The sequence below is a fragment of the Macaca mulatta genome, chromosome 14 (genome assembly GCF_049350105.2).
Source record: "Macaca mulatta isolate MMU2019108-1 chromosome 14, T2T-MMU8v2.0, whole genome shotgun sequence".
In the NCBI taxonomy this organism is placed as follows: Eukaryota; Metazoa; Chordata; class Mammalia; order Primates; family Cercopithecidae; genus Macaca; species Macaca mulatta.
This window is the reverse complement of record NC_133419.1, coordinates 109,541,831-109,566,270: the sequence shown is the minus strand read 5'-3', so window position 1 is coordinate 109,566,270 and position 24,440 is coordinate 109,541,831. Positions and strand designations below refer to the sequence as shown.

Below are 24,440 nucleotides of genomic sequence, written 5' to 3'. Positions count from 1 at the left end.
AATCAGCTACACAAAAAAATCCAAAGAAACTCCCAAAAAGCCACAGAAACTAATAGGTCAGTTTAGAATGATCAGTCTACAAAAACAAACTATTTCTATATACTGGCAACATATAATTGGAAATTGAAATTTTTAAAATACCATTTATAATAGCATTAAAAAATATCAAATAGTAAGAGATGACTCTAACAAAATATGTGCACATTACATGTGCTTAAAGTTATAAAGCAATGCTAAAAAGACACTAAAGAAGGCCTAAATAAAAAGGTATTGTTACAACGTCAATTCTCTCCAGTTAGATTTACAGACTCAATGCAACCTCAGTGAAGTCATTGGCAAGCTTTTTATATGAAGTAACTAGCTAATCCAAAAACTTATATGAAAATGCAATGGTCCAAAAATAACCAAAGCAATTTTAAGAAAATATATATCAGTTGACAGACTCACAGATCTAAGACTTACTATAAAACTACACTAATCAAGATTGGTGTTATTGGTCAAAGGACAGACCTATAGAATAGGAGTCCACAAAGAGACCCACACATATATGGTCAACTGACTTTCAAAGAGTCAAGGTAGTTCAATAGAAAAAGCATAGTTTTTTCCAAACAAATGGTACTGAATCAGTTGGATACCCACACGCAAAAGAAGTGTACCTTGACCCTTACTTAGCATTATATACAAAAATTAAGGCAAAGTGGATCCTAGCCCTAAATATAAGTGCTAAAACTGTAAAACCTCTAGATGAAAACACAGGAGAAAATCTGTGACTTTGGGTCAATCACAGATTTATCAGATATGATGCTATATAAATTACCTAAAATGTGATAAATCAGACTTCAAAATTTAAGATACCTGCTCTTTGCCAGACACTTAAAATAAAAACAAGCCATAGATTGGGAGAAAGTATTAGCAAAATATATCTGATTAAGGATATGTATTCAGAATATATAGACAACTCTTAGAATTTACTAAGGCAACACTATTTCAAAAGAGAGACAAAAGATTTGAAGACATTTCACCAAAGAAGATATATGAATGGCAAATAAGCACATGTAGAGATGTTCAGTCATTAGAGAAATGCAAATTAAAACTGCAGTAAGGTATCACTACATGTCTACTAGAATGGCTAAAATTAAAAAGACTGACAATACCATGTGCTGGCACGATGGGAGGCAACTCGAACTCCTATCCACTGCTGGCAGGAACATAAATTGGAAGAGCTGATTTGGAAAACAACTGGGGAGTTTCTCAAAGTTAAATATACACTTAACATATGTTCCCAGTAACTCTATTCCTGGAAAATAACCCCACTTGTTTTCCCGAGAAATGAGAAAATTATTTACATAAAAATATATATTTTTATAATGACTTTTGTCATAATCACCAAAAACTGGAAACAACCAATGCCAATTTAAAGCTGAAGAAAACCTATCGTACATCCATACAATGAAATACTCAGCAATTAAAAGGAACAAACTACTGATACATGCAGTAACATTAAGCTAAATGAAAAAAGCCAGACACAAAAGGCTAAATACTGTATTATCCTATTTATATATCGTTCTGAAAAATGCAACACTACAGGGGTAGAAATCAGATCAGTGGTTGCCAGAGGCTGAGTGAAGGGTAAAGTAATTGCAATGGGAATAAGAAATATTTTGGAGTGATGACGCTGTTCTATTCTTAATTGTGGTAATTACACAACACCATACATTTGCCAAAACTCAAACTGTAAATATTAAAGAGTTAGGATAATTTAGATAAGTGATATACAGTAAAACTTTTTTAAAAGTTTAAAAAGTTATTTTGCTATATACATTTTTCAAATGCCAGATGAGCTATTAGTACTTAGACACATGTCCTACTTATGTGAACTCATGGTATTATAAAATTATATCATTCCTTCTCATCTTAACTTGATGCTTTGGTTATGTTCATGATTCTTAGAAAGTGGTATACATAATAGTTAATACAGTGGCTAAATTATTTAAAACAAAAATCTAATTTCTTGTATTTAACTTTGCTGATACTTATTACAGACTTATAATGATCTAATTTAAAGCAGGATGAGACAGTACAGGATTATTGGACGACAGCAATGAGAATTAAAGTCAAAATACCTATGTTCGAATTCCAGCTTTGCCATTTACTACTTGTGTGCCTCACTACTGTATATTGTTTCTGTGCCACAGTTTTTTTTTTTCCATCACCTGTATAATGAGATAGTAGTAACGACCTCTGCAGTTATTTCAAGCACTAAAGGAGGTAATGCTTAGAAAATGACTAACACATAACACATATAAAGTGTTCAATAAGTACATTTTCTAGGTTTTTAATTTTTAGTTACTTAAACACTTTTCTAAGTTTCAGTCAAAATCTATTATGTATTTCCTACTGTGAGTCTTGAAATTTTATTCAACATTGTATAAAGAGTAAGAATCAAGCTCATTTTTTACTCAATTCCCTTTTAAAAAGATGATCAAGACTAAAGGCATAGAAAGTAGAAAGGGGAATAAGAGAGAAGGGGAAACCCATTTACTGTGCACCTACAAAAGCATCCTAAAAAACAAGTGCTTTATCTAAATGGATTATTTCTTTTGTTCCTCCTAGAATACGGCTACAGAGAAACAAAGGATTTACATGAAAATTTTTCATAAACATTCATAACTAGCCTTTAAAAAAGAACCGTTCAATTTCTATTTAAGATACTGGCTTGGTTCCCATAAACAAATGTCACATTAAGAGTAAAACTTATGTTTAGAAAGATTTAAATAATTACAACTGTTCCTTATAATTTACTCAGAAAGTAGTATCTTAAGAATTATAACGAAGGATCCTCATGCCATAAACCAAGAAACTTCATTGCCTTCCTTTGAGACGTAATCGGGACTTTGGCAGCTTTTAAAACACAGCATCAGAAAACCAGTAAATAAGATTAAAGTTGTTAACCTCTTAGAGTTCCCAAAGTTATGAAAAATATGAAAAATTCACTGGCACTTACTCTGTGCTTAAATATGGGGGAAAGGAGGAAGAGTTCATTGCAAAGAAACCCGGCCTCAGTTTCTCTTAGTTTTCACTTTCTCTCAGTCCCCAAAAGGCAACAATAAGCACACAGTAAGACAATGTAATAGAAGACCCTCCATTGGGAATAAACTTACCTGTAATGTTTTCTCCTCTTTAAGGTCCAATCCAAACACATTGTGCCGTTTCACCTTCAAGAAATCAGCATCTTCTTCCTCCTCATCTCTGTCCAGGAACTGCGTAGGAACTTCCTTGATCTTCTGTGCTTCACTGGTGTTAGGAAGAGATGGAGCTTGAGATCCTTTTGCTTTTGCCAGCTTCTCTTCCATTTCTTCTTCATCGTCTTCCTCTTCGTCCTGTTCTTCATCATCAGTATCATTATCCAGTCTGTGCTCTGTCCCTTCGAGTCTTTTTCCACCTTTCTGAAGGATGGACATTTTCTCATTGAAGTAGGCTCTAAATTCTTCCACTTCGTCATTGGTGAGGGAGGGAGCCCTTGGCTCAATTACTTTATCAGCTTGGCTCATTACCAATTCTTTGGTGGGTTGTTTCTGCATTTTCTGAAGAAATCTTATGCGTGGTGCCACAGCAAGACCAAGAGACCTTAAATATGGAAAAATGTGAAAACAGTCATCTCAACACTGATGATATGTTTATAGGTATCATAGAAGAGTTTCTCAAGAGCAGAGATTTCTAGAGCTTTTTTAAAGAAAATGTTCCTGTGAGATACAACTCAATACTAACAGGTTAGTTGATACAAAAAGTAAGGCAAAATACACTGAACACCTGTCAGAAAACATTTTAGACACTGTTTTTTCTTTAAGAGGGTAACATGGAATAAGACAAAGAGCACTGAACCAGAAACAAGATAACAGTTCAAGTACTAGACCCGCCAATTTCCAATTCAACTCTCTTAGCTTCAGCTTCCTTATAACATGGAAATAACAGTACCTGCCAGGCCTAACTCACATTTGCTGTAAAGATCCAATTAACTAACTACATGAAAGTACCTCATAAAATGTTAAGCACTAAATAAACCAGAGAAGACATGACCATGAAAGGACAAAACACAACTCTCTACAGAGAAAGAACTAGAGTGTGGTCCCCATCTCCCTTCCTGAAACAGAATATGGCACAATCATTGCTATAAAAATGGATTTTATAAACCAAACACCAAAAAAAGAAATTAAAAAATCTTGTTTTCTCCATCAATGATCAATATTCAATTTAATATCATGTCTTTCCCAGCTTGGATCAAAGCTAATAGCTTTCATTAAGTTCTCACTGATCGATGAAAAACAAAATCTTAGATTTTATCAAGGATTGCTCTGAATAAACAGTAACATCATAACATGAATCCACTGCTCTTTTCCTATCTGACATGGTTCAAAGAAACTGAGAGATGTAATGTTGAGAAGCATGGATTCAAAAATAAGACTGCTGAGGTTCAAAATCTGGCTTCCACTTACTAGCTGTGAGATCTCAGGAATATGATTTAATCTTTCTATACTAGAGCTTTCCCATTTGCAAAACAGGATGCTAAGAGTACCTACCTCACAGGGTTGTTGTAAGAATAAATTAGTTGACAGATGTGATGCACTTAAAACTAGTGCCTGGCATATAGGCAACTAATGAAAACTTGATGTCATCACCGTCACCACTGTTAGGGTTAGGATCATGAACTCATCCAGATAATTTCTCTCAATGTATTGCACTTACATTTTTATGTCTCTCTCAGCTACTAAAACAGAGTTTCTTGAAGGTAGCAGTACCTCTTACACATCTACAATTTAACATCTAGTACAATGATTTGCACATATTAGGTATTCAAAACATGTTTCTTTAGTAAAACTTTAAAACCTTTAACATATCTTAAATAGCACTGCTTTAGGTATCAAAGGCTTCTAAAGGAAATTACACACCTCAAGGAAACTACACAGCTAACTATCTACAAAAAGTAAAATACCAAATTCAACTATACTAAAATCTGTTCTCAAAGTTAATTTTCTGCCTTCTCTAAGCACCACAAAAAGCAAAAGTCATCAACTACCAATAGATAAAATTTACTGGAATCTATTCCAACAAACGGTCCCCTAAATATGGCCTACACTATTAAAGACCTGTGCCTTTCCTATCTGCTAATATCCCAGGTAGGTCAAGTCAGAAAACCAGGACAAAAATTCACAGGGAGCCAAAAGTCAGCTAATAACCTAAGCTACAGATCATATTCAGAAATAATAAAACTAGGAACTGGTATATAAACATGAGCAAACAACAACATGTTATCCATGGCACGTGGTTTTCCATCTATCACTTAAATGGAAAGCTGGCAGCCCTACACTGCTATAAAGCAATTTAAAAGGTTCAAAAATGTAATAACTGACATATTACCTGTTATGGTAAACATACAGTCTAACAAAGAATAGAAAACAGCAGCTCACTCAGATATATGTTGTAGTTAGACTCAGTTTAAAGGTAAAGACACTCAAATTCCTAAGAGCAAGTCAAACATACAGACCTTGCCTTGTAATCACATATTTCACCATAGTCTGTGAAATTTCATGCTGATATTCAAAGTATGATTATCTCAAAGGTGCTTCCGTAAGATTATGTCAATGTTTTTACCACTCCCACAGGTAGGAGCCCACTGAAGAATAAACATTCCTCCTTTATAGGTCAAAAGGTTAAAACAAAACAGAACAAAACAAAAAACCTGGCCAGGCGCAGTGGCTCATACCTGTAATGCCAGCACTTTGGAAGGCTGAGGCGGGGGGATCACTTGAGCCCAGGAGTTTGAAACCAGCCTGGGCAACATGGCGAAACCCTGTCTCTACGAAAAATACAAAAAGACTACCCAGACATGGTAGTATACACCTGTAATCCCAGCTACTCAGGAGGCTGAGATGAGAGGATCACCCAAGCCTGGGATGTCAAGGATACAGTGAGCCATGATCACACCACTGCACTACGGCCTGGGTGACAGAGTAAGACCTTGTCTCATCCCCCAAAAAAAGCCCTCAAATACTAAGCCAAAACAAAACCAACCATTCTGTTTCATACAATAGTAACCTCAGTTACCAAAAAAGGGGCATCTTGCCATAGTAACTGTTAGTACCTGTAAGAAACACCAAGATAGGAGGAATATTCAGGTAGTAAGCAATAGAGGAAAATAACCTAACTTAAGAAGAATCAGCAAAGAGACTCACATCCAAAGCACAAAATGTCTATGGTAATCCAGGCAAGGGTTTCACAGAACAAGAGAACTGCAGAAGACACAAAGATTTCAAAGAATGCTTATTGGTTGCTCTCCATCTCCTTTGAGATCAAACTATAGGAAAGAGCCAATGTCACTTTAAGGAACTGATACTTACAAATAACAAACTGCTCCCTGATAATAAGAACTGAACGCTGAACTAATTTTCTGCCAAGCTGATTTGTTCTTTTCCACTGCGAATCTTTAACAAACAGATTCGTTTAACATAAGGCAGAGTGGTTTAAACTAAGAATCTCAGAGAACCAGGTTTCAAACAAATTCTTTCTGGCCGGGTGTGGTGCCTTACGCCTGTAATCCTAGCACTTCAAGAAGTTGAGGTGGGTGGATTGCTTGAGCCCAGGAGTTTGAGACCAGCCTGGGCAACATAGTAAGATCCCATCTCTAAATTAATTAATTAATTAATTCCCTCTAACTTTGAGGATTCACTATTACAACTATATTATGAATACTTACAGGGCATATTCAGGTATAGGTAACTTGCTCACATCAAATACTTCTTTATCCTTCATTAGATATACCGATCGTATGTAGGAGACAAAACACTGTAAATTAAGAGTTTGAAAAGTACAATATAATAGCAATTAAAAATGAGTTTAGACTAAAATATAAGAAAATTAACCAATGGGATAAATTCAGTAGTACTGAAAAACCACAAAACAGTTCAGTATATCTCCATTCCATACACACATGAAAATCTACTTTTTAGAATTGTAATATTAGAAAAAAACTTTGCATTTGGTTTCATAAAGCCAACCTAACCCAGAATATCTTCTTTCCAAAAAGCTACTCTAAAAGTTAGTATAATTCCATTACAATAAGGTCCACCATTGGGAAAATATAGGCTTTGGAATAATATAGATTTGGAATCTATTCAGAGCTCAAATTCTTACTGAGCAAATTTCTTGTTTCTCTCCATGTCAGTATCCTCATCTATCAAAAAAGAGATACATTACCTTCTACTTAGAGTGTTATGAGGATAAAATTAGAAAAATGCACGTAGATACCTAGCATATCTTCTAGAATATAGTAACAAGTGCTAGTTATTGATAATTTTTTTATTGTTGTGTCAAAGGTAAGTTTTTCAATGAAATAAAATTTTACATATTGAGATTTAATAAAACCATGTCAGGAAAAACTTTATTGCTAAAGCTTTTCCTTTTTATGATTTCAAGTAATTCATCATTAACTTGGAATATTTTCTTCTGTTCCTGTTTAAAAAAAAAAAAAAAAAAAAAAAAACTATCTTCATACTAGAATTACAAAACCAGAATATAAACAGGGTCCTGATCCTTTATCAGTTCGTCAAATAAACAGGTAACAAAACACAACTAGGTAATATTTTATTTTTAAGTTGACTTTAGTAAAGTATATTTAGTTCCTGTTTGCATACTTCCTAAACTTCACATTTTACCTAGCTTTACAATAATCCTTTCTACCCAACTAATCTCCAAACCATTTTCTATCTCCATGGGCATAAAAAACAATGAATGACACCAGTTTAAAAATAATTTTTCCCCTACAATCATCTACAAGCAACCACCTCAGTTGCTTATCACTTTTATTCTATCCAGATTATAATCAAAACCTAGAAAATCACTTCTATGAAACTAGATAGCTTGCTGCTGCTGGCAACACAGTTAGCCATTCTGTTAAACCATGCGTGACAACCAATAAACTACATCATTTATTTCAACGTGCTTTTCTATAATCAGTGTTCTGGAAGACTCATCTATTGTATGCACAAACCAGTGAAACAACATCTTTCCAATGTTTCATATTTTCTGATAGATAACTGAATGACCTCCTAGGCCTGCAGTAAGTCATGACATACGAAAATTAATCTAATATTTTTAAATGTGTGTACTACTTCCAAAGCTCCTAGAAGATTTTAACTGCAAGTTTGAAGAATGTTTGCTAGAAAAAACATGCACACGTTTGCATGCCCAAAATTTTTAAGAAAAATGAATATTAACAATTTGTTCGAAGATCCTTTAATGAAAAGATTCTCAGGTAAAGTAAGCTTACAGAAGTCTAACTTGGTATAGCTTACAATTGATGCTCTCATATTTTGGAATGAATTTCTACTGATATAACACAGTAGGTCTCAAGAAAGCTAGAAGAGACCTGGATTTCGGTCTGTTACCCTAGACAATTTTTTTTTTTTTTAAGACAGAAACTCACTCTGTAGCCCAGGCTGCAGTGCAATGGCACAATCTCGGCTCACTACAACCTCTGCTTCCAGGGTTCAAGCAATTGTCATGCCTCAGCCACCCAAGTAGCTGGGATTACAGGCGTGCACCACTACACCCAGCTAATTTTCTTGTTGTTTTTAGTAGAGACAGGGTTTCACCATGTTGGCCTGGCTGGTCTCAAACTCCTGGCCTCAAGTGATCCACCCATCTCAGCCTCCCAAAGTGCTGGGATTATAGGCGTGAGCCACCGCACCTAGTCATCCTAGACATTTTTTAATTTTCAAGCTAGCATTTATCCATCTGTACAGTCAAATCAATACCACCTACCTCATTGGTTGTCAGGAAGACTAGGTAACAATGCATGTAAAACAGTTTTGTCATAACTAAGTACCTGGCACACAGTAAGCACTCAAATTTTAGCCTCATCATTAATGTTATTCTAAGCACACCAATGATAATTTGCTAAAATATAAAATAAGTTAGCAAAAAATTTAAGATCTCTTCTTTAAATAAAACTTACTTATGGCTGGGTGCAGTGGCTCATGCTTGTAATACCAGCACTTTGGGAGGCCGAGGCAGGCAGATCACTTGAGGCCAAGAGTTTTGAGACCAGCCTGGCCAACACGGTGAAACCCCGTCTCTACTAAAAATACAAAAAATTAGCCAGGCATGGTGGCAGGTGCCTGTAATCCCAGCTACTCAGGAGGCTGAGGCAGGAGAATCACCTGAACCCAGGAGGCGGAGGTTGCAGTGAGCCGAAATCCTGCCATTGCACTCCAGCCTGGGCAACAAAAGCAAAACTCTGTATCAAACACAAACAAACTTACTTCTTTGCCAGGAATAACAGTTTCAAAACCATCATATAAAAGCCTAACTATTGAACGTTTTTCTGCTCAGGCTACTCTATCAACTTAGGGTGAGCTTTCTATAACTCTTCTTTATTTTCTTCCTCCCACCTCATCTATCTGCTGAAATAGAATCCAACCTCTGAGTTCCTACTCTCTGGCTCATTGTTGATATGCTATGGGAGATGCAAAGATCTTGTAAATGCAATAAATAGCAGTAAACGACAGGTGAAAATGATAGGGACTCAAATATCTGTTAATTCAAAGATTAGATAGATTGGAAAGCACGATGAAAAATAACTTCACATCTTCCTTTACCAAAGAATCTACTGTGGGATATTCTAAAAAACTTTAAAAAAAACAAAAAAAAAGTTTAACTAAAATAGATTTCTCACCACAAGTATGTGAGGTAATACCTACTCTAGTTAGCTTCATTTAGCAATTACACAATGTATATTTGTTTCAAAATATGTTACATACCAGAAATATGATTTATCAATTAAGAAAAATAAAACTAAATATTGACTTCTTTATGTATCTGCTAATCAAGATCTTTAAGTCCAGAGACGTAACTAGGGAACATAAGTCATATTCATAGGTTAAAATCTCATTCCTAAAGATAATTTCGCTAGAGTTCTATGCTTTCTAGAAATTCATTCTAATGTAGGAAGATATTAATCTCACAGTCAAGAAAGTACAATCAGGAGTTACAGCAATTTTACAAAAGAAATAAAACTTAATAATGTTATCAAGTATTAGAAATCAGGCCACTGTGCATCCAAAAAATCACATTTGAGAGGATTTTCCATATGTCTTTGACAAAACTAAAGATGATTTTTCCCAATCTATACATAAAAAATATTTTTCAAAATTCTGAAGAATAAGCTAGACTGGCCAGGCATAGTGGCTCATGCCTGTAATCCTAGCACTTTGGGAGGCCGAGACGGGTGGATCACCTGAGTTCAGAAATTCCAGATCACTCTGGGCAACATGGAGAAACCCTGTCTCTACTAAAATACAAAAAAGTAGCCAGGTGTGGTGGTGGCACACACCTGTAGTCCCAGCTACTCAGGAGGCTGAGGCACAAGAATCACTTGAGCCTAGGAGGCAGAGGTTGTAGTGAGCTGAGATCATGCCACTGCACTCCAGCTTGGGCTACAGAGTGAGACTAGGTCTCAAAAAAAAAAACAAAAAAATTATATATATATATATATATATATATATATATATATATATATATATATGCTAGACTTATCTATCAGCAAATTACACTGCTTGAATATCTGAAGCATAAACATGCAACCTAGAAGTAGCAGAAAATGATAAACTTCATGGTTTTTCCATTCAATGAAAGTATCCAATTGAAAAATGACTTACCCGTTGAGCTCTTTCTTTTAAATCTTGATCTTGAGCTAGAAAAGATTCCAATTTTTTCTGGACATCTATAAGTTTTTCTGGATTGATTCTTTGTAACAAAAAGATAAAGATTAAAATAAGACATCTATAAGTTTTTCTGGATTGATTCTTTGTAACAAAAAGATGAAAGTTAAAATAAGATATCTCAAAGTTGGAGACTAAAAACAGTAGGCAGCATTTTCCTATTTTCCTCAGTATTTTTAATTGTATAACTATTTCTCATCTATGAATCAGATTAGATGGAAATTAAACTAGACACAAGTTTGACACTCTTAACTACTATGAATAACACAGGAGAAAAGAAATGACATGTCAGACAGTTTCTCTAAACATCCCATGCTGAGTGAGATACTTGGATTAACACCACAGTTAGCATTGGCTACTTAACAGATAGAAAGTAGTCTCCCATGAGAGATCCATTCTATATGAAATGGAATAAATGAAATCTAATTTTTTTAAGAGGTCTCACTCTGTTCCCTCAGTGAGGCTGGAGTGTAGTGGTGAAATCATAGCTCACTGTAATCTTGAACTCCTGGACTCAAATGACCCTCCCCCATCTCAGCTTCTCAAGTAGCTGGACTATAGGCTTGCACCAACATGCCTGGCTAGTCTGTTTGTTTGTTTTTTCTTTTGTAGAGACAGGGTCTCACTGTTTTGCCCTGGCTGGTCTAGAACTCCCGGCCTCAAGCAATCCTTCTGCCTTGGATTCCCAAAGTGCTGAGTTACAGGTGTGAGCCACCATGCCTAGCCCTAATGTCATTTTTATAAATATTTGTTTCAGTCAAATATCATAAAATCAATTTCAAGTAATAAACAAGTAGCCAAAGACTGCAGTGATTTCCTTATTTAGAAATTAGGCATACTATAACAGAGATGATATTTAACTCTGCCCAGAGAAGCTACAGGAAAAGAAACAAAAATGTTACAGAGGTCTAGGCTTCACAAGAGACCTCACTGTTTCCCTGATTTTAGGCTGAACCACATTGTTCAGGCCAGGATGGTGATAGGTGGTGGTAGGTAAGATTGTGTATGGTTTTTTTTGTTTGTTTTCTTTTGTTTTTTGAGACAGAGTCTGGCTCTGTTGCCCAGGCTGGAGTGCAGTGGTGCCATCTCAGCTCACTGCAAGCTCCGCCTCCCAGATTCATACCATTCTTCAGCCTCCCGGGTAGCTGGGACTACAGGCACCCGCCACCACGCCCAGCTAATTTTTTTGTATTTTTAGTAGAGACGAGGTTTGACCGTGTTCACCAGGATGGTCTCGATCTCCTGACCTCGTGATCCGCCCGCCTCAAGCCTCCCAAAGTGCTGGGATTACAGGCGTGAGCCACCGTGCCCAGCCATGACTGTTTTTATTTATTTTTATTATAAAAAATTTCAAAATACACAAAAGAAAAGGTAGAGACTTTCACTCAGCTTCAACAATTACCAAGTCACAGTCAATTTTGTCTCTTCTACATCCTCAACACTCCTCCCTGAATCTAACCGCTCTCCAAATTATTTTTAGGCAAATCAAGCCAGGGTGTTTCAACAGCCCCAATACAAGTAAGATTCTGATGGATTCCACTGATGCTGAATGTACACATCCTTAGACACAGGACAGCACAACTCTCTGAGATGGATAGACAACCCCAAAAGTAATTCCATACAAGAGGTTTAATTCTTTCAATCAGCAGTGCTCCTGAAGTTAACAAGTTCTCCATCTCATTTTCTCCACTAATAGTCTTCAGAAAAGGCCATTTAAGACTTTAAAAAAAAAGAGTCAGACTTCTGATATTCAGTACCCTATGGATGGAGCTTGGAAGTCATCACTCTATCATAACAACAAGTAAAAAGTTGAACAGACTGGAAAAAAAAGAAATCAACAACTCTTCTTTTATCCATGATAAAGATGGAGAACACAGGACAAACCAGAGTCCCCTACACAGGAAAGAGAGAGGTGAGTACAGGGAGTCACCGCTTACCTCAGCTGAGTCATGAGCAGAAACAACAGGGGGAGCCAATGCCTGGGTGGGAGACCCTCAACTGTAATTGATAAAACCTGCTGGAGGCTCGGTGTGGACAAGTCTGAGAAGTAAAAACTCCAGGAGGACCCATTCATAGGGCAGCTCCACACACATGAGTTTTACCCCAGGAGCTCAACCAAGTTCTCATGGTAAATGTCAGAAAAATTCCCTCATGCTTTCAGCAAAACAAGGGGAAAACGAACCACTTTGAAATATGCCTGAGCACTCTGCTCTTAACTAGTTTCTCCTGAGGGTGGGCCTTGTTAACGAGAGCCAAGCTTCCTAGGGTTTTATCTGAGCCTAACTGACCTTGGGGGAGGGAAATGCCCAACTCTAGCCATCCTTTCCCACTTAAGTTGGGGCAGTGGGAAGGCAGAGACTGAAAAGAATTTGTAAAGTTCACAGTCCTGAGGCATAGGCTCACTAAAAGACTGAGACCTACTATAGGTCTTAGGAATGCTTCCCCCACAGTCCCCACCACCTCACACCTTACCACCACAGCACTAACATCACTAAAGGCCTATTTACAGCAATTCTTTTTATAATACCTGGTACATCATATCTATCATGAAAAAAATTACAAGGCATACTAAAAGCAAGAAACATAATTTGAAGAGACAGAGGAAGCATCATAACCAGACATGGCAGGGATGTTGGAAGTATTAGGCCAGAAATGTAATTTAAAATAACAGTGACTCATATGCTAAGGATTCTAACAGATAGAACAGGCAGCATGCACAGATGAGAAACATAATCAGAGAGATGGAAATCCTAAGAAAGAACCAAAAAGAAATGCGAGAGAACAAAAAGAACTGCAACAGAAATGACTAATACCTTTGATAGGTTTATTACTAGATTGGACACAGCTGAGGAAAGAATCTCTGAACTTGATAAAAACCTCCAAACCTGACTGAAAACAACACAACAGAACTTCAAGGACTATGGAACAACCACAAAAAGTGAACATATGCATGATGGGAATATCAGAAAGAGAAGAGAAACAGAAGCAATGCTTCAAACAGTAATGACTCAGAATTTCCCCCAAATTAATGTCAGACACCAAACCACAGATCCAAGAGCTCAGAAAGCTCCAAGCAGGATAAATGCCCAAGTGAGAGGGGGAGAGACAGAGGGAAAAAGAGAGAGACTGAGACTATACCTAGGCATATCATTGTCAAACGACAGAAAATTAAGTATGTTTTTAATCCTGAAAGAAGTGGGCGGGGGGCACCTTACCTATAGAGGAACAAAGACAAGAATTACACCTGATTTCTCAGATACCATGCAAGCAAGGAGAGAGTAGAATGAAATATTTAAAGTGCTGAGAGAGAAAAACCACCAGCCTAGAACTCTGTACCCCACAAAATTATCCTTCAAAAGTGAAAGAGAAACACTTTTTCAGACAAACAAAATTTGACAAAATTTATTTCCAGTAGAATTGCCTTGCAAAATATGTTTAAAAGTTATTTAGAGAGAAAAAAAATAACGTAAGTCAGAAACTCAGATCTTCATAACAAAGGAAGAGCACATCAAAGGAGTAAATGATGGTAAAAAAAAATTTTTCTTATTCTTAATCTAAGTTTTTTCAAATTAATAGCCCCAGCATGTTTAATTATGTATATTTACATGTATACGCTTATGTATGCTTTACATAAGTGAAATGAATGACATCAATGATACAAGGGACAGGAGGGATAAATCAGAATTATAAGGTACTCACACTACCTGTGAAGTGCTGTAGCATTATGTCATTATTTCAAAATGGGCTTGGATTACTTGTAAACATATATTGCAAAAACATTAGAGCAATCACTAAAAAAAAAGTGAAAACGAAAAAACACAAACTGGTATGCTAAGGAGAGAAAACAATCATTAAAATGCTCAGAACCACAAGAGGCAGAAAGAGAGGAGACGAAAGAATAACAGGGCAACAAACAAAAAACAGTAACAGATACATTAGATATTCATCCAACTATATCAATAATCACTTTCAACATCAATAGCCTAAATGCATCAGTTAAAAGAGATGTTGTCAGAGTGGATCAAAAAACAACACCCAACTATATGTCATCTACAATAAACCAACTTTCACTATAAAGACACATAAATTAATAAAAGTGGTTTGATAAAAATATCTCATGCTAACACTAATCAAAAGAAAGCAAAAACAGCTATATTAATGTCAGAGCAGACTTCCAAGCAAGAAACTTCTCAGGGAAAAATGGCATGACATAATGATAAAGAAGTCAATTCTCCAAAAAGGCTACAATCCTTAATGTATAGGCTCCTAACAATAGAGCATCAAACTATGTGAGACAAATACTGATAAAATTGCAACCAGAAAGATGAATCCACTGTTATAATTAGAGACTTCAACACCCTTCTATCAGGAATAGACAAATCCAGCAGGCAGAAAGTGTCAGTAAGAACACAGCTGAACTCAACAATACCATCAATCAACTGGACACAACAGACATCTAGAGACTACTTTATCCAACAACATAATACACATCTTCTCAAGCTCACAGGGAACATTCACCAAAATAAAACACATTCTGGGCCATAAAACATATCTTAACAAAATTAAAAGAATATAAATCATACAATATCTGCTTTCACATCACAATGGAATTAAACTAGAAATAACAGAGGCCAGAGGCAATGGCTCACACCTGTATTCTCAGTACTTTGGGAGGCTGAAGTGGGCAGATCACCTGGGGTCAGGAGTTCGAAACCAGCCTGGCCAACATGGCGAAACCCCATCTCTACTAAAAATACAAAAATTAGCTGGGCGTGGTGGCCCATGTCTGTAATCCCAGCTACACGGGAGGCTGAGGCAGGAGAACCACTTGAACCCAGGAAGTGGAGGTTGCAGTGAGCCAAGATTGTGCCACTGCACTCCAGCCTGGGTGACACAGCCAGATTCTGTCATAACATAACATAACATAACATAACATAACATAACATAACATAACATAGAAATAGCAGAAAGGTAACTGGAAAATTCTAAAATACATGGAGATTAAACATACCTCTAAATAACACAAGTCAAAACAAAGTATTTTAAAATTTCTCTTGAATTAAATAAAAATGAAAATAACTTAGCAAAATTTGTGGAATGCAACAAGAGCAGTACTTAAGAGGGAAATTTATAGCACTGAATGCATATACAGTCATGGGCCACATGATGTGTCAGTCAGTGATGGACTGCATATACAACAGTGGTCTCTTAAGACTGTAATGATGGCCAGGAGCAATGGCTCACACCTGTAATTCTAGCACTTTGGGAGGCCGAGGCAGGAAGACTGCTTGAGCTCAGGAGTTCGAGATCTGCCTCAGCAACATAGGGAGACCTTGTCTCTACTAACAATAAAACAAATTAGCCAGGCATGGTGGCACAGGCTACTCAGGAGGCTCACTTAAGCCTGGGAGACTGAGGCTGCAGTGTGCCAATGAAGCTGAAAAATTTCTATCACCTAGTGATGTCACAGCCATCCTAACACTATGGGGCAATACATTATTCACATGTTTATGGTGATGCTGGTGTAGGCAAACACACTGCACTGCCAGACGTATAAAAGTATGGCACTTACAATTACACATGGTACATAATACTTGAAAATGATAACACAACTATTACTGATTTATTCACTATACTTTACTATTTTACAGTATTTTCCTTCTACTTATAAAAACACCCTCAGGCAGGTCCTTCAGGAAGTACTGCAGAAGGAGGCATTATCACAAATGATGACAGCTCCATGTGTGTTATTGGCCCTGAAAGCCTTCTAGTGGGGCGATGTGAAAATGAAAGACAGTGATATTAATGATCCTGACCCTGTGTAGGCCTAGGCTCATGTGTCTGTGTCTCCATTTTTAACAAAAAAGTTTTAAGGGAAAACAAGTATTTTTAACCAAAAAAAAGCTTGTAGAGTAAGGATATAAAGAAAATATTTTTGTATAGCTGTATGATGTGGGCTTTAAGCTAAGTGTAACTACAAAAGAATCAAGAAGCTAAAAGTTTGCAAAATAAAAAAAGTTACAGCAAGCTAAGGTTACTGAAGAAAAAAGTTTAGTGTAGCCTACGTGTACGGTGTTTACCAAGTCTACAGTTGTATATAGTAATGTGCTAACTCTTCACATTCACGCACCACTCACTGACACCCAGAGCAACTTCCAGTCCTGCAAGCACTGTGGTAAGTGCCCTATGCAGGTACGCTTTTTATCTTTAAAACTGTATTTTTACTGTGCCTTTTCTATGTTTAGACATGCTTAGATACACACCTACCATTGTGTTAAATTGCCCACAGTATTCAGTGTACAGCATGTACAGTATTAATGCTGTACAGGTTTGTAGCCTAAATGCAATAGGCTATACCATATAGCCTAGGTATGTAGTAAGCTATACCATCTAGGTTTGTGTAAGTGTAGTCTATGATGTTTATACAAGGATAAAATTAATGATCCCTTTCTCAAACTTATTCCCATAATTAAGTAACATATGACTATATTAGAAAGAAAGTACCTAAAAATAAATCATCTACAGTTCCAACTTGGGAAACAGAAAAGGGGTAAATTAAATCAAAAGCAAGCAGAAGAAATAAGAACTAGAGTAGAAATGACTGAAATTAAAAACAGGAAATCAATAGGGGGGAAAAAATTAAATCACGAGCTCGTCCTTTAAAAAGAATAAACAACTAAAAGAAGTCATAAGCCTATAACCATACTAAGAAAACAAAAGGACACAAGTTATTATTGGAAATGAAAGAACGAATATCATTACAAATCCCATGGACATTAAAAGCATAAAAAGATTATGAACACCTCTATGCCCACATATTTGATAACCTAGATGAAATGGACCAATTCCTTGAATGACAAAATCTTACAAGAAGTAAACACTCTCAATAGGCTACTATCTATTAAGAAATTGAATCAATAATTTATAATCTTCCAAAACAGAAATCACCAAGCCCAGATGGGCTCACCCATAAATTCTACCAAACATTTAAGAAAGAAATACCAATTTCCTATAATCTCTTTCAGAAGACAGAGTCAAAGGGAATACTTCCTAACTCATTCTATGAGGCCAATATCACTTTAATACCAAAACCAGACACAGACATTACAGGGGAGAAAAAACTACAGACCAGTATCACTCATAATGATAGATGCAAAAGTCCTCAACAAATACAAAAAAACCTACTGCTAATATCATACTTCATGGTGAGAAACTGGAAGCTCTCCTGCTAAGATCAAGATGTCCCCTCTCACCACTGCTGTCCAACATCATTCTAGAAGTCCTAATTAATGCAATAAGACAAGAAAACGAAATAAAAGGCATACTGATTAGGAAAGAAATAAAACTGGCTTTGTTCACAGATGCATGATCATCTACGTAGGAAATCGAAAAGAATGGACAAGGAAACTAGACTAATAAGCAATTATAGCAAGACTACAAGATTGAAGATTAATATACAAAAGTTAATTACTTTCCTGTTTTTATCACAAATGAAAAAGGGAACATCACTACTAATCCCACAGACATCAAAAGGATAAAAAGACTACTATGAACAAATTTGGGAGGCCAAGACAGGCAGATTGCTTGAGGCCAGGAGTTCAAGACCAGCCTGGCCAACATGGCAAGACCCCATTTCTACTAAAAATACAAAATTTAGCCAGGCATGGTGGCACATGCCTGTAGTTCTAGCTTCTTGGAAGGCTGAGGCATGAGAATTGCCTGAACACAGGAGGTAGCGGTTGCAGTGAGCCAAGATTGCAAGACTGCACTCCAGCCTGAGCAACAGAGCAAGACTCTGTCAAAAAAAAAAAAAAAAAAAGAAAGAAAAGAAAGAAAAGAAAGAATACTATGAACACCAATTTACCAGCAATAAATAAGTAGAATTTGAAATCAAAAGCAATACTATTTACATTATTAGCACTCCCAAAAATGAAACACTTAGGTATAAATCTAACAAAATATTAGCAAATTGAATCCAACAAGGTACAGAAATAATTATACATCATAACCAAGTGACATTTATCCCAGGAATGCAAGGCTAGTTTAACATTTAAAAAAAAAAAAAAGACCTTAATGTACTCCATCACATCACCAGGCTAAAAAAGAAGAAAAAAAAAAAATCGCATGATCTCATCAGATTAAAAAATTTTTTTTTTTTTTTTTTTTTTTTTTTTACAAAATCCAATATCCACTCATGATCTTTTTTTTTTTTTAACTCAGTAAACTAGGAATAGAGGACAATTTCCTCATCTTGATAAAGAATTCATCTACAAATGCTGGCAAGAATGTGGAGCAACAGGAACTCTCATTCATCGCTGGCAGGAATTCAAAATGGTGTCACCACTTTGGAAGACAGTTTGGCAGTTTCTTAGAAAACGAAATATATTCTTACCATCTGGCCCAGCAATCATGCTCCTTGGTAATATCTATCCAAAGGAGTTGAAAACTTATGTCTACACAAAAACCTTCACATGGATGTTTATAGCAGCTTTACTCATAACTGCCAGAACTTGGAAGCAATTATGATGTCCTTCAGGGTCGGGCGTGGTGGCTCACGCCTGTAATCCCAATACTTTGGGAGGCCAAGGAGGGTGGATCACGAGGTCAGGAGATCGAGACCATCCTGGCTGACATGGTGAGACCTCATCTCTACTAAAAATACTAAAAATTAGCCAGGCGTGGTGGTGGGCGCCTATAGTCCCAGCTACTCGGGAGGCTGAGGCAGGAGAATGGTGTGAACCCGGGTGGTGGAGCTTGCAGTGAGCCGAGATCATGCCACTGCACTCCAGTCTGGGCATCTCAAAAAAAAAAAAAAAAGATGTCCTTCAGACCTTTGAAAGTTGAACGTTAATCCAATATCCACTAGCTATAAGACTTAAGCAGGATTAAGGGAACTGCTGACAAGAATCTAATTGTGGCTTTTTGGTTTTAATATTACTGATGTGATCTTACATATTTTTATTAAGGGAATGAAAAGATCTTTTCTCTTCCTGATCTATCTTTAACCCTGTATTTAGTAACCTATAAATGACATTCTTTATATAGCACCTTATTCTCCCTGACCCATCAGAATTCAGACAACTTACTAGCTTTTATGGCAATCTGGTTATCTGCATAAAATCAATACAAATCTGTCCTTTTTATAACCAGGCTATAGTTGGTTATATAAACAAGGTCAAAACAAAACAACCTTAAATGCATACTACTAAGTGAAAGAAGCCAATATGAAAAGGCTAGGTACCGTATAATTCCAACTATAATATATGACATTCTGGAAAGAAACCTATGGAGACACTAAAAAGATCAGTAGTTGTCAGAGGTTCAGGGGGAGGGGAGAGGAATAAACAGGTAGAGCACAGGATTTTTAGAGCAGTGAAAATGCCGTATGATATTAAAATGGCAGATATGCATCATTACACATTTGTGCAAGCACACAGAGTGGACACCACCAAGAATGAACCCTAGTGTAAACTATGGACTTTGGTGAAAAACGTCAACATAGGTTCATCAATTGTAGCAGGTGTACTCTGGTGGGGGATGTTGATAATGGCAGAGGCTGTGCATGTTCGGGGAATGGGCTATATGAGAACTCTATCTTCCTCTCAATTTTCCTGTGAACCTAAAACTGTTCTAAAAAGAGCCTTTTGATAAAAGTCAAACCAGGCAGTTGAATAAATTAGGGGGAGGAGGGAATTAGGTGCACATAATTAAGCATAACAATTTCATGCCTTCATTTTCCTAAAAACATAAAGACAACAAGTAGGTCTTACTTGATTTCCTTCACAGGTACTTTCTTCTGAAGAAGCTGCTGCACCATAGCTTTTTCTGAGGGAAGCAAAATTAATAAAGCTTCACCATCCTCTTTGTACCTAAACAAAAAGAAACAAAAACTTTAACACATCAATGTAATCTGCATTTTACATTGTAACAGTGTGATGAATAGATAAACATGGAAACCAGTTCATCTAATCATTAAATATCAGAGACTGGCTTTTAATCTCTAATAACAGAAAACTAGGACTCTGAACACCTCATATCATTTTCATCACTAGTTATCATTCCTAATGACTTTCAGGCTGTTCCACAGAAGATGATCTAAATTCTAAGAAATAAATCAATTAAAGAGATTTTCTTAAATAGCTCTCTATCCACGTAACAAGGAGACAATTTCTCACTCAAGCCACTAGAGGATCACAATAAAGTTAATCTCTGAATAAATATGGCACCCAATATATACTTTTAAAAAAAAATCAATTCCTTTTCCTGGGGGTTTTATTTACACCTCGGAAGTAAAATTGTCCTGAAGCATTAGTTATAAGAAATAGAGCTGTTCGGCCAGGCGCGGTGGCTCGTGCATGTAATTCCAGCACTTTTGGGAAGCCGAGGCAGGTAGATAACCCAAGGTCAGGAGTTTGAGATCAGCATGGCCAACGTGGTGAAACCCCGTGTCTACTAAAAATGCAAAAATTGGCTGGGCGTGGTGGCGGGTGCCTGTAATCCCAGCTACTAGGGAGGCTGAGGTAGGAAAATTGCTTGAACCCAGGAGATGCAGGTTGCAGTGAGCTGAGATGACGCCACTGCACTCCAGCCTGGGCAACACAGCAAGACTCCATCTCAAAAAAAAAAAAGAGAGAAAGAAAGAGAGAAAGAGAGAGAGAGAGAAAGAGAGAAAGAGAAAGAGAAAGAGAGAAAGCAAGAAAGTGAGGAAGGAAGGAAGGAAGGAAGGAAGGAAGGAAGGAAGGAAGGAAGGAAGGAAGGAAGGAAGGAAGGAAAGAAGGAGGGAGGGAGGGAAGGAAGGAAGGAAGGAAGGAAGGAAGGAAGGAAGGAAGGAAGGAAGGAAGGAAGGAAGGAAGAGTTCTGTTCAAGTAAAACACTTGGCTCCAATCCATGTTACTTCTCTTCCCTCACCTACTAAAATCTTATTCCATGCTGCATCTTCAGAAATTTGTACTGACATGGGCCACAAAACATCCTGTAGTTACTAAGCTTCTTGTGCTACTTGCATACAGATTTTCCCAATACCTTCATGTCAGCCATTACATACAAGCAGTAAAACACAGAACACAATTGGATACTTGGAGAAATTTTTTAAATAAAAAGAAGAAAAAATCTCAAAACACTCTCACCAGGATTCATACTGTAAAATGTGAGGAGCAAATAAACCTTTTACTGAGAAACTTTGTTGTGGGCATAAACTGTAAAGAACATAAAGAAACAGAAGATGAAAATCCCTGTCTCCAGTGATCTAATGTTCCTGTTAACTATAAAAAACAAACACACAGGCAAGAGAATCAAGAGAACAGTCACAAAACAGTAAATAAGTAGGTGCAAAAGGACAACCATAGGCAATAAACCACCAACTCAGAAAGGAAAAGAGGCCACTCGGGGTTAGCCAGAGAAAAACAAAAATATGTCACAGAATATGAAATGAAATTTCAGGTGGGCCTTGAAGATGGAAAAGAGTTTAAAGCTGTCCCCCTAGGCAGTACTGGACTAAACCATCCATGCAGCCAGAAGTCATTAGCATCTAAAGTAGTGAAGAGAATAAGGTACAGCAAAGGAGGAGAATGGCATAAACAAGGGAGTGGAAGCCAGAAAATACAAGGAAAATGTATTCCACTGAAGCCCAGGGTACACAAACAGCAGGAAGGACTGCTAGAAAGGTACATTAGAGCCTGTTTTTAGAGGCCCCAGAATGTGTCTGCATACAGAGACTGAATACCACCAATATGTAAGTAGAATTTTATCATCAAATTCTGGAAGGAAAAACTGGCTTTGACATACTGAGAGGTGGCACTGCCTGGAGAAACTAACATCTAAACTGAGACCTAAAGAATAATTAGGAATTAATCCGACATTAGGGGAAGGGATATAGATGGGGTAATCGAGTTTTCCATGGGCTAAGGCACCATTTGAGAGCCCATTGGATACTTTCATCTTCTTCATGCCTACTTGCTTTTCTAGTTAACAGAGGGGACAGAGTGACGCTGAACATACAATTTACTACTTTCACCAATTATCTGTTTAGAACTGAAAGACTAGTACCAAATACCTTCCTCATAGTATTTTAACACAGAATAATATGACTCACTTCATCTTTGTTCACTAAAAAAAATTATGAATTTAAAGCAGATCCCTAAGCAGTATGGGACCAGACCATGTGTGAAGGCAGCATTTATTACTACATGAAGCAGTGAGGTGACACACTGAGCAGACAAGATAACGGAGAGACATCATGTCTGAAGCTCCCAGACTCCACCAAGGAAAGATTACAGGTCCAAAGAGGACAGGAATCAGTTAATGCTGACTCCTAAGCAGTATACTTCCAAAATGCCCTTGAGGCAGCCAGACTCTTGAGGTTAAGCGAATTACCTCCAGAAGTAGAAAGGCTTATTCTGTCCGGAACCATTAGGAAGGAGGAGAACAGTGGGTTGAGGGCTACGCAACAGTCAACCCTTTTAATACTCTATATTCAAGTTCAGGGATGGCAAGATGAAATAAAAAGGCCCACAAATCTACATAGGGCAAGAACTGTGGCAAAGAGGTAAGAGAACCTAGGAGATCAAAAAGGCATTCACTCAATGTTCTCTCATGTTCCAACTGACTCCTAGAAAGGAATAATAAGGCTAGTCACACCTCTGTTCATCTCATCTACTCATTCCCAGGGAGAACCGGGGAAGATGAGTCAGGACTAAAGTCACAAAGGGCCCATGATCAAACCTTTTAAAGCCTCAGCTAACAGAATATATGTAGAAGGCTACACAAGGTTAAGACAAATAGCAACAGCAGAATTTTAGAAGAAAAAGACTCCCAATGGAAAATGGAAAATACCCAAAGTCAAATCCATAAGGCAAGCACCCATTAAAAAGATCATTGGCCATTTTACCTATTTTACATTACACACATCTTTTCCCTGAAACAACATAAACCACAAGTTATCTCCCACATGCTAATAACAAAAGTTCCCCAGTAAGCTTTTATTCTAGAATAAAAGCACTTTTTAAAAGAAGGCATAAGTACATTTTACTTTTTAAAAAATGCTTGCTAGAATACAGTCTATTTACCCATGAGCGAGCTTTTAGATTTCAAAAGCAATATTCAAGGCCCAAGGCTAAATACATAAGAAATAAGTGTTCTTCAAAAGATCTACACTTTACGCCAGGCGCGGTGGCTCACGCCTGTAATCCAGCATTTTGGGCAGCTGAGGCAGGTAGATCACAAGGCCAAGAGATCGAGACCATCCTGGCCAACATGGTGAAACCTCGACTCTACTAAAAATACAAAATTTAGCTGCACATGGTGGCACACGCCTGTAGTCCCAGCTACTGGAGAGGCTGAGGCAGGAGAATCATTTGCACCCAGGAGGCAGAGGTTGCAGTGAGCAGAGATCACGCCACTGCACTCCAGCCTGCAAACAGAGCGAGACTCCGTTTCAAAAAAAAAAAAAAAAAAAGATCTACACTTCAAAACTACATTTAGACGTATTTGTTTTCAAAACATATTTATTTCAAATTGATAAATTGTATTTATCATGTACAACATGATGTCTTAGAGTATATACACATTGTGGAATAGTTAAGTCTAGCTAATTAAAATATGTATCACCTCACAGTTATCATTTTTGTGTCGAGAACATTTAACACCCACTGTCAGCATTTTTCAAGA

At 37.0% G+C, this 24,440-nt stretch overlaps 1 protein-coding gene across 6 annotated transcripts in view; it reads right to left on the bottom strand.

The window, feature by feature from the left end:
- DDX10 (DEAD-box helicase 10) overlaps positions 1 to 24,440 on the bottom strand; it is a 274,322-nt gene that overhangs the window by 211,838 nt on the left and 38,044 nt on the right. For all 6 annotated transcript variants that reach the window (XR_013404274.1, XR_013404272.1, XR_013404273.1 and 3 more), the window contains 4 exons: positions 20,546 to 20,644; positions 10,713 to 10,800; positions 6,752 to 6,840; positions 3,162 to 3,627 (listed from right to left, as the gene is read on the bottom strand). Coding sequence is in view for 3 of the 6 variants with exons in the window: in XM_077964258.1 (XP_077820384.1) it covers positions 3,162 to 3,627; positions 6,752 to 6,840; positions 10,713 to 10,800; positions 20,546 to 20,644 (742 nt within the window). In the remaining 3 variants the exon portion in view is untranslated. The remainder of the gene's footprint in view (positions 1 to 3,161; positions 3,628 to 6,751; positions 6,841 to 10,712; positions 10,801 to 20,545; positions 20,645 to 24,440) is intronic.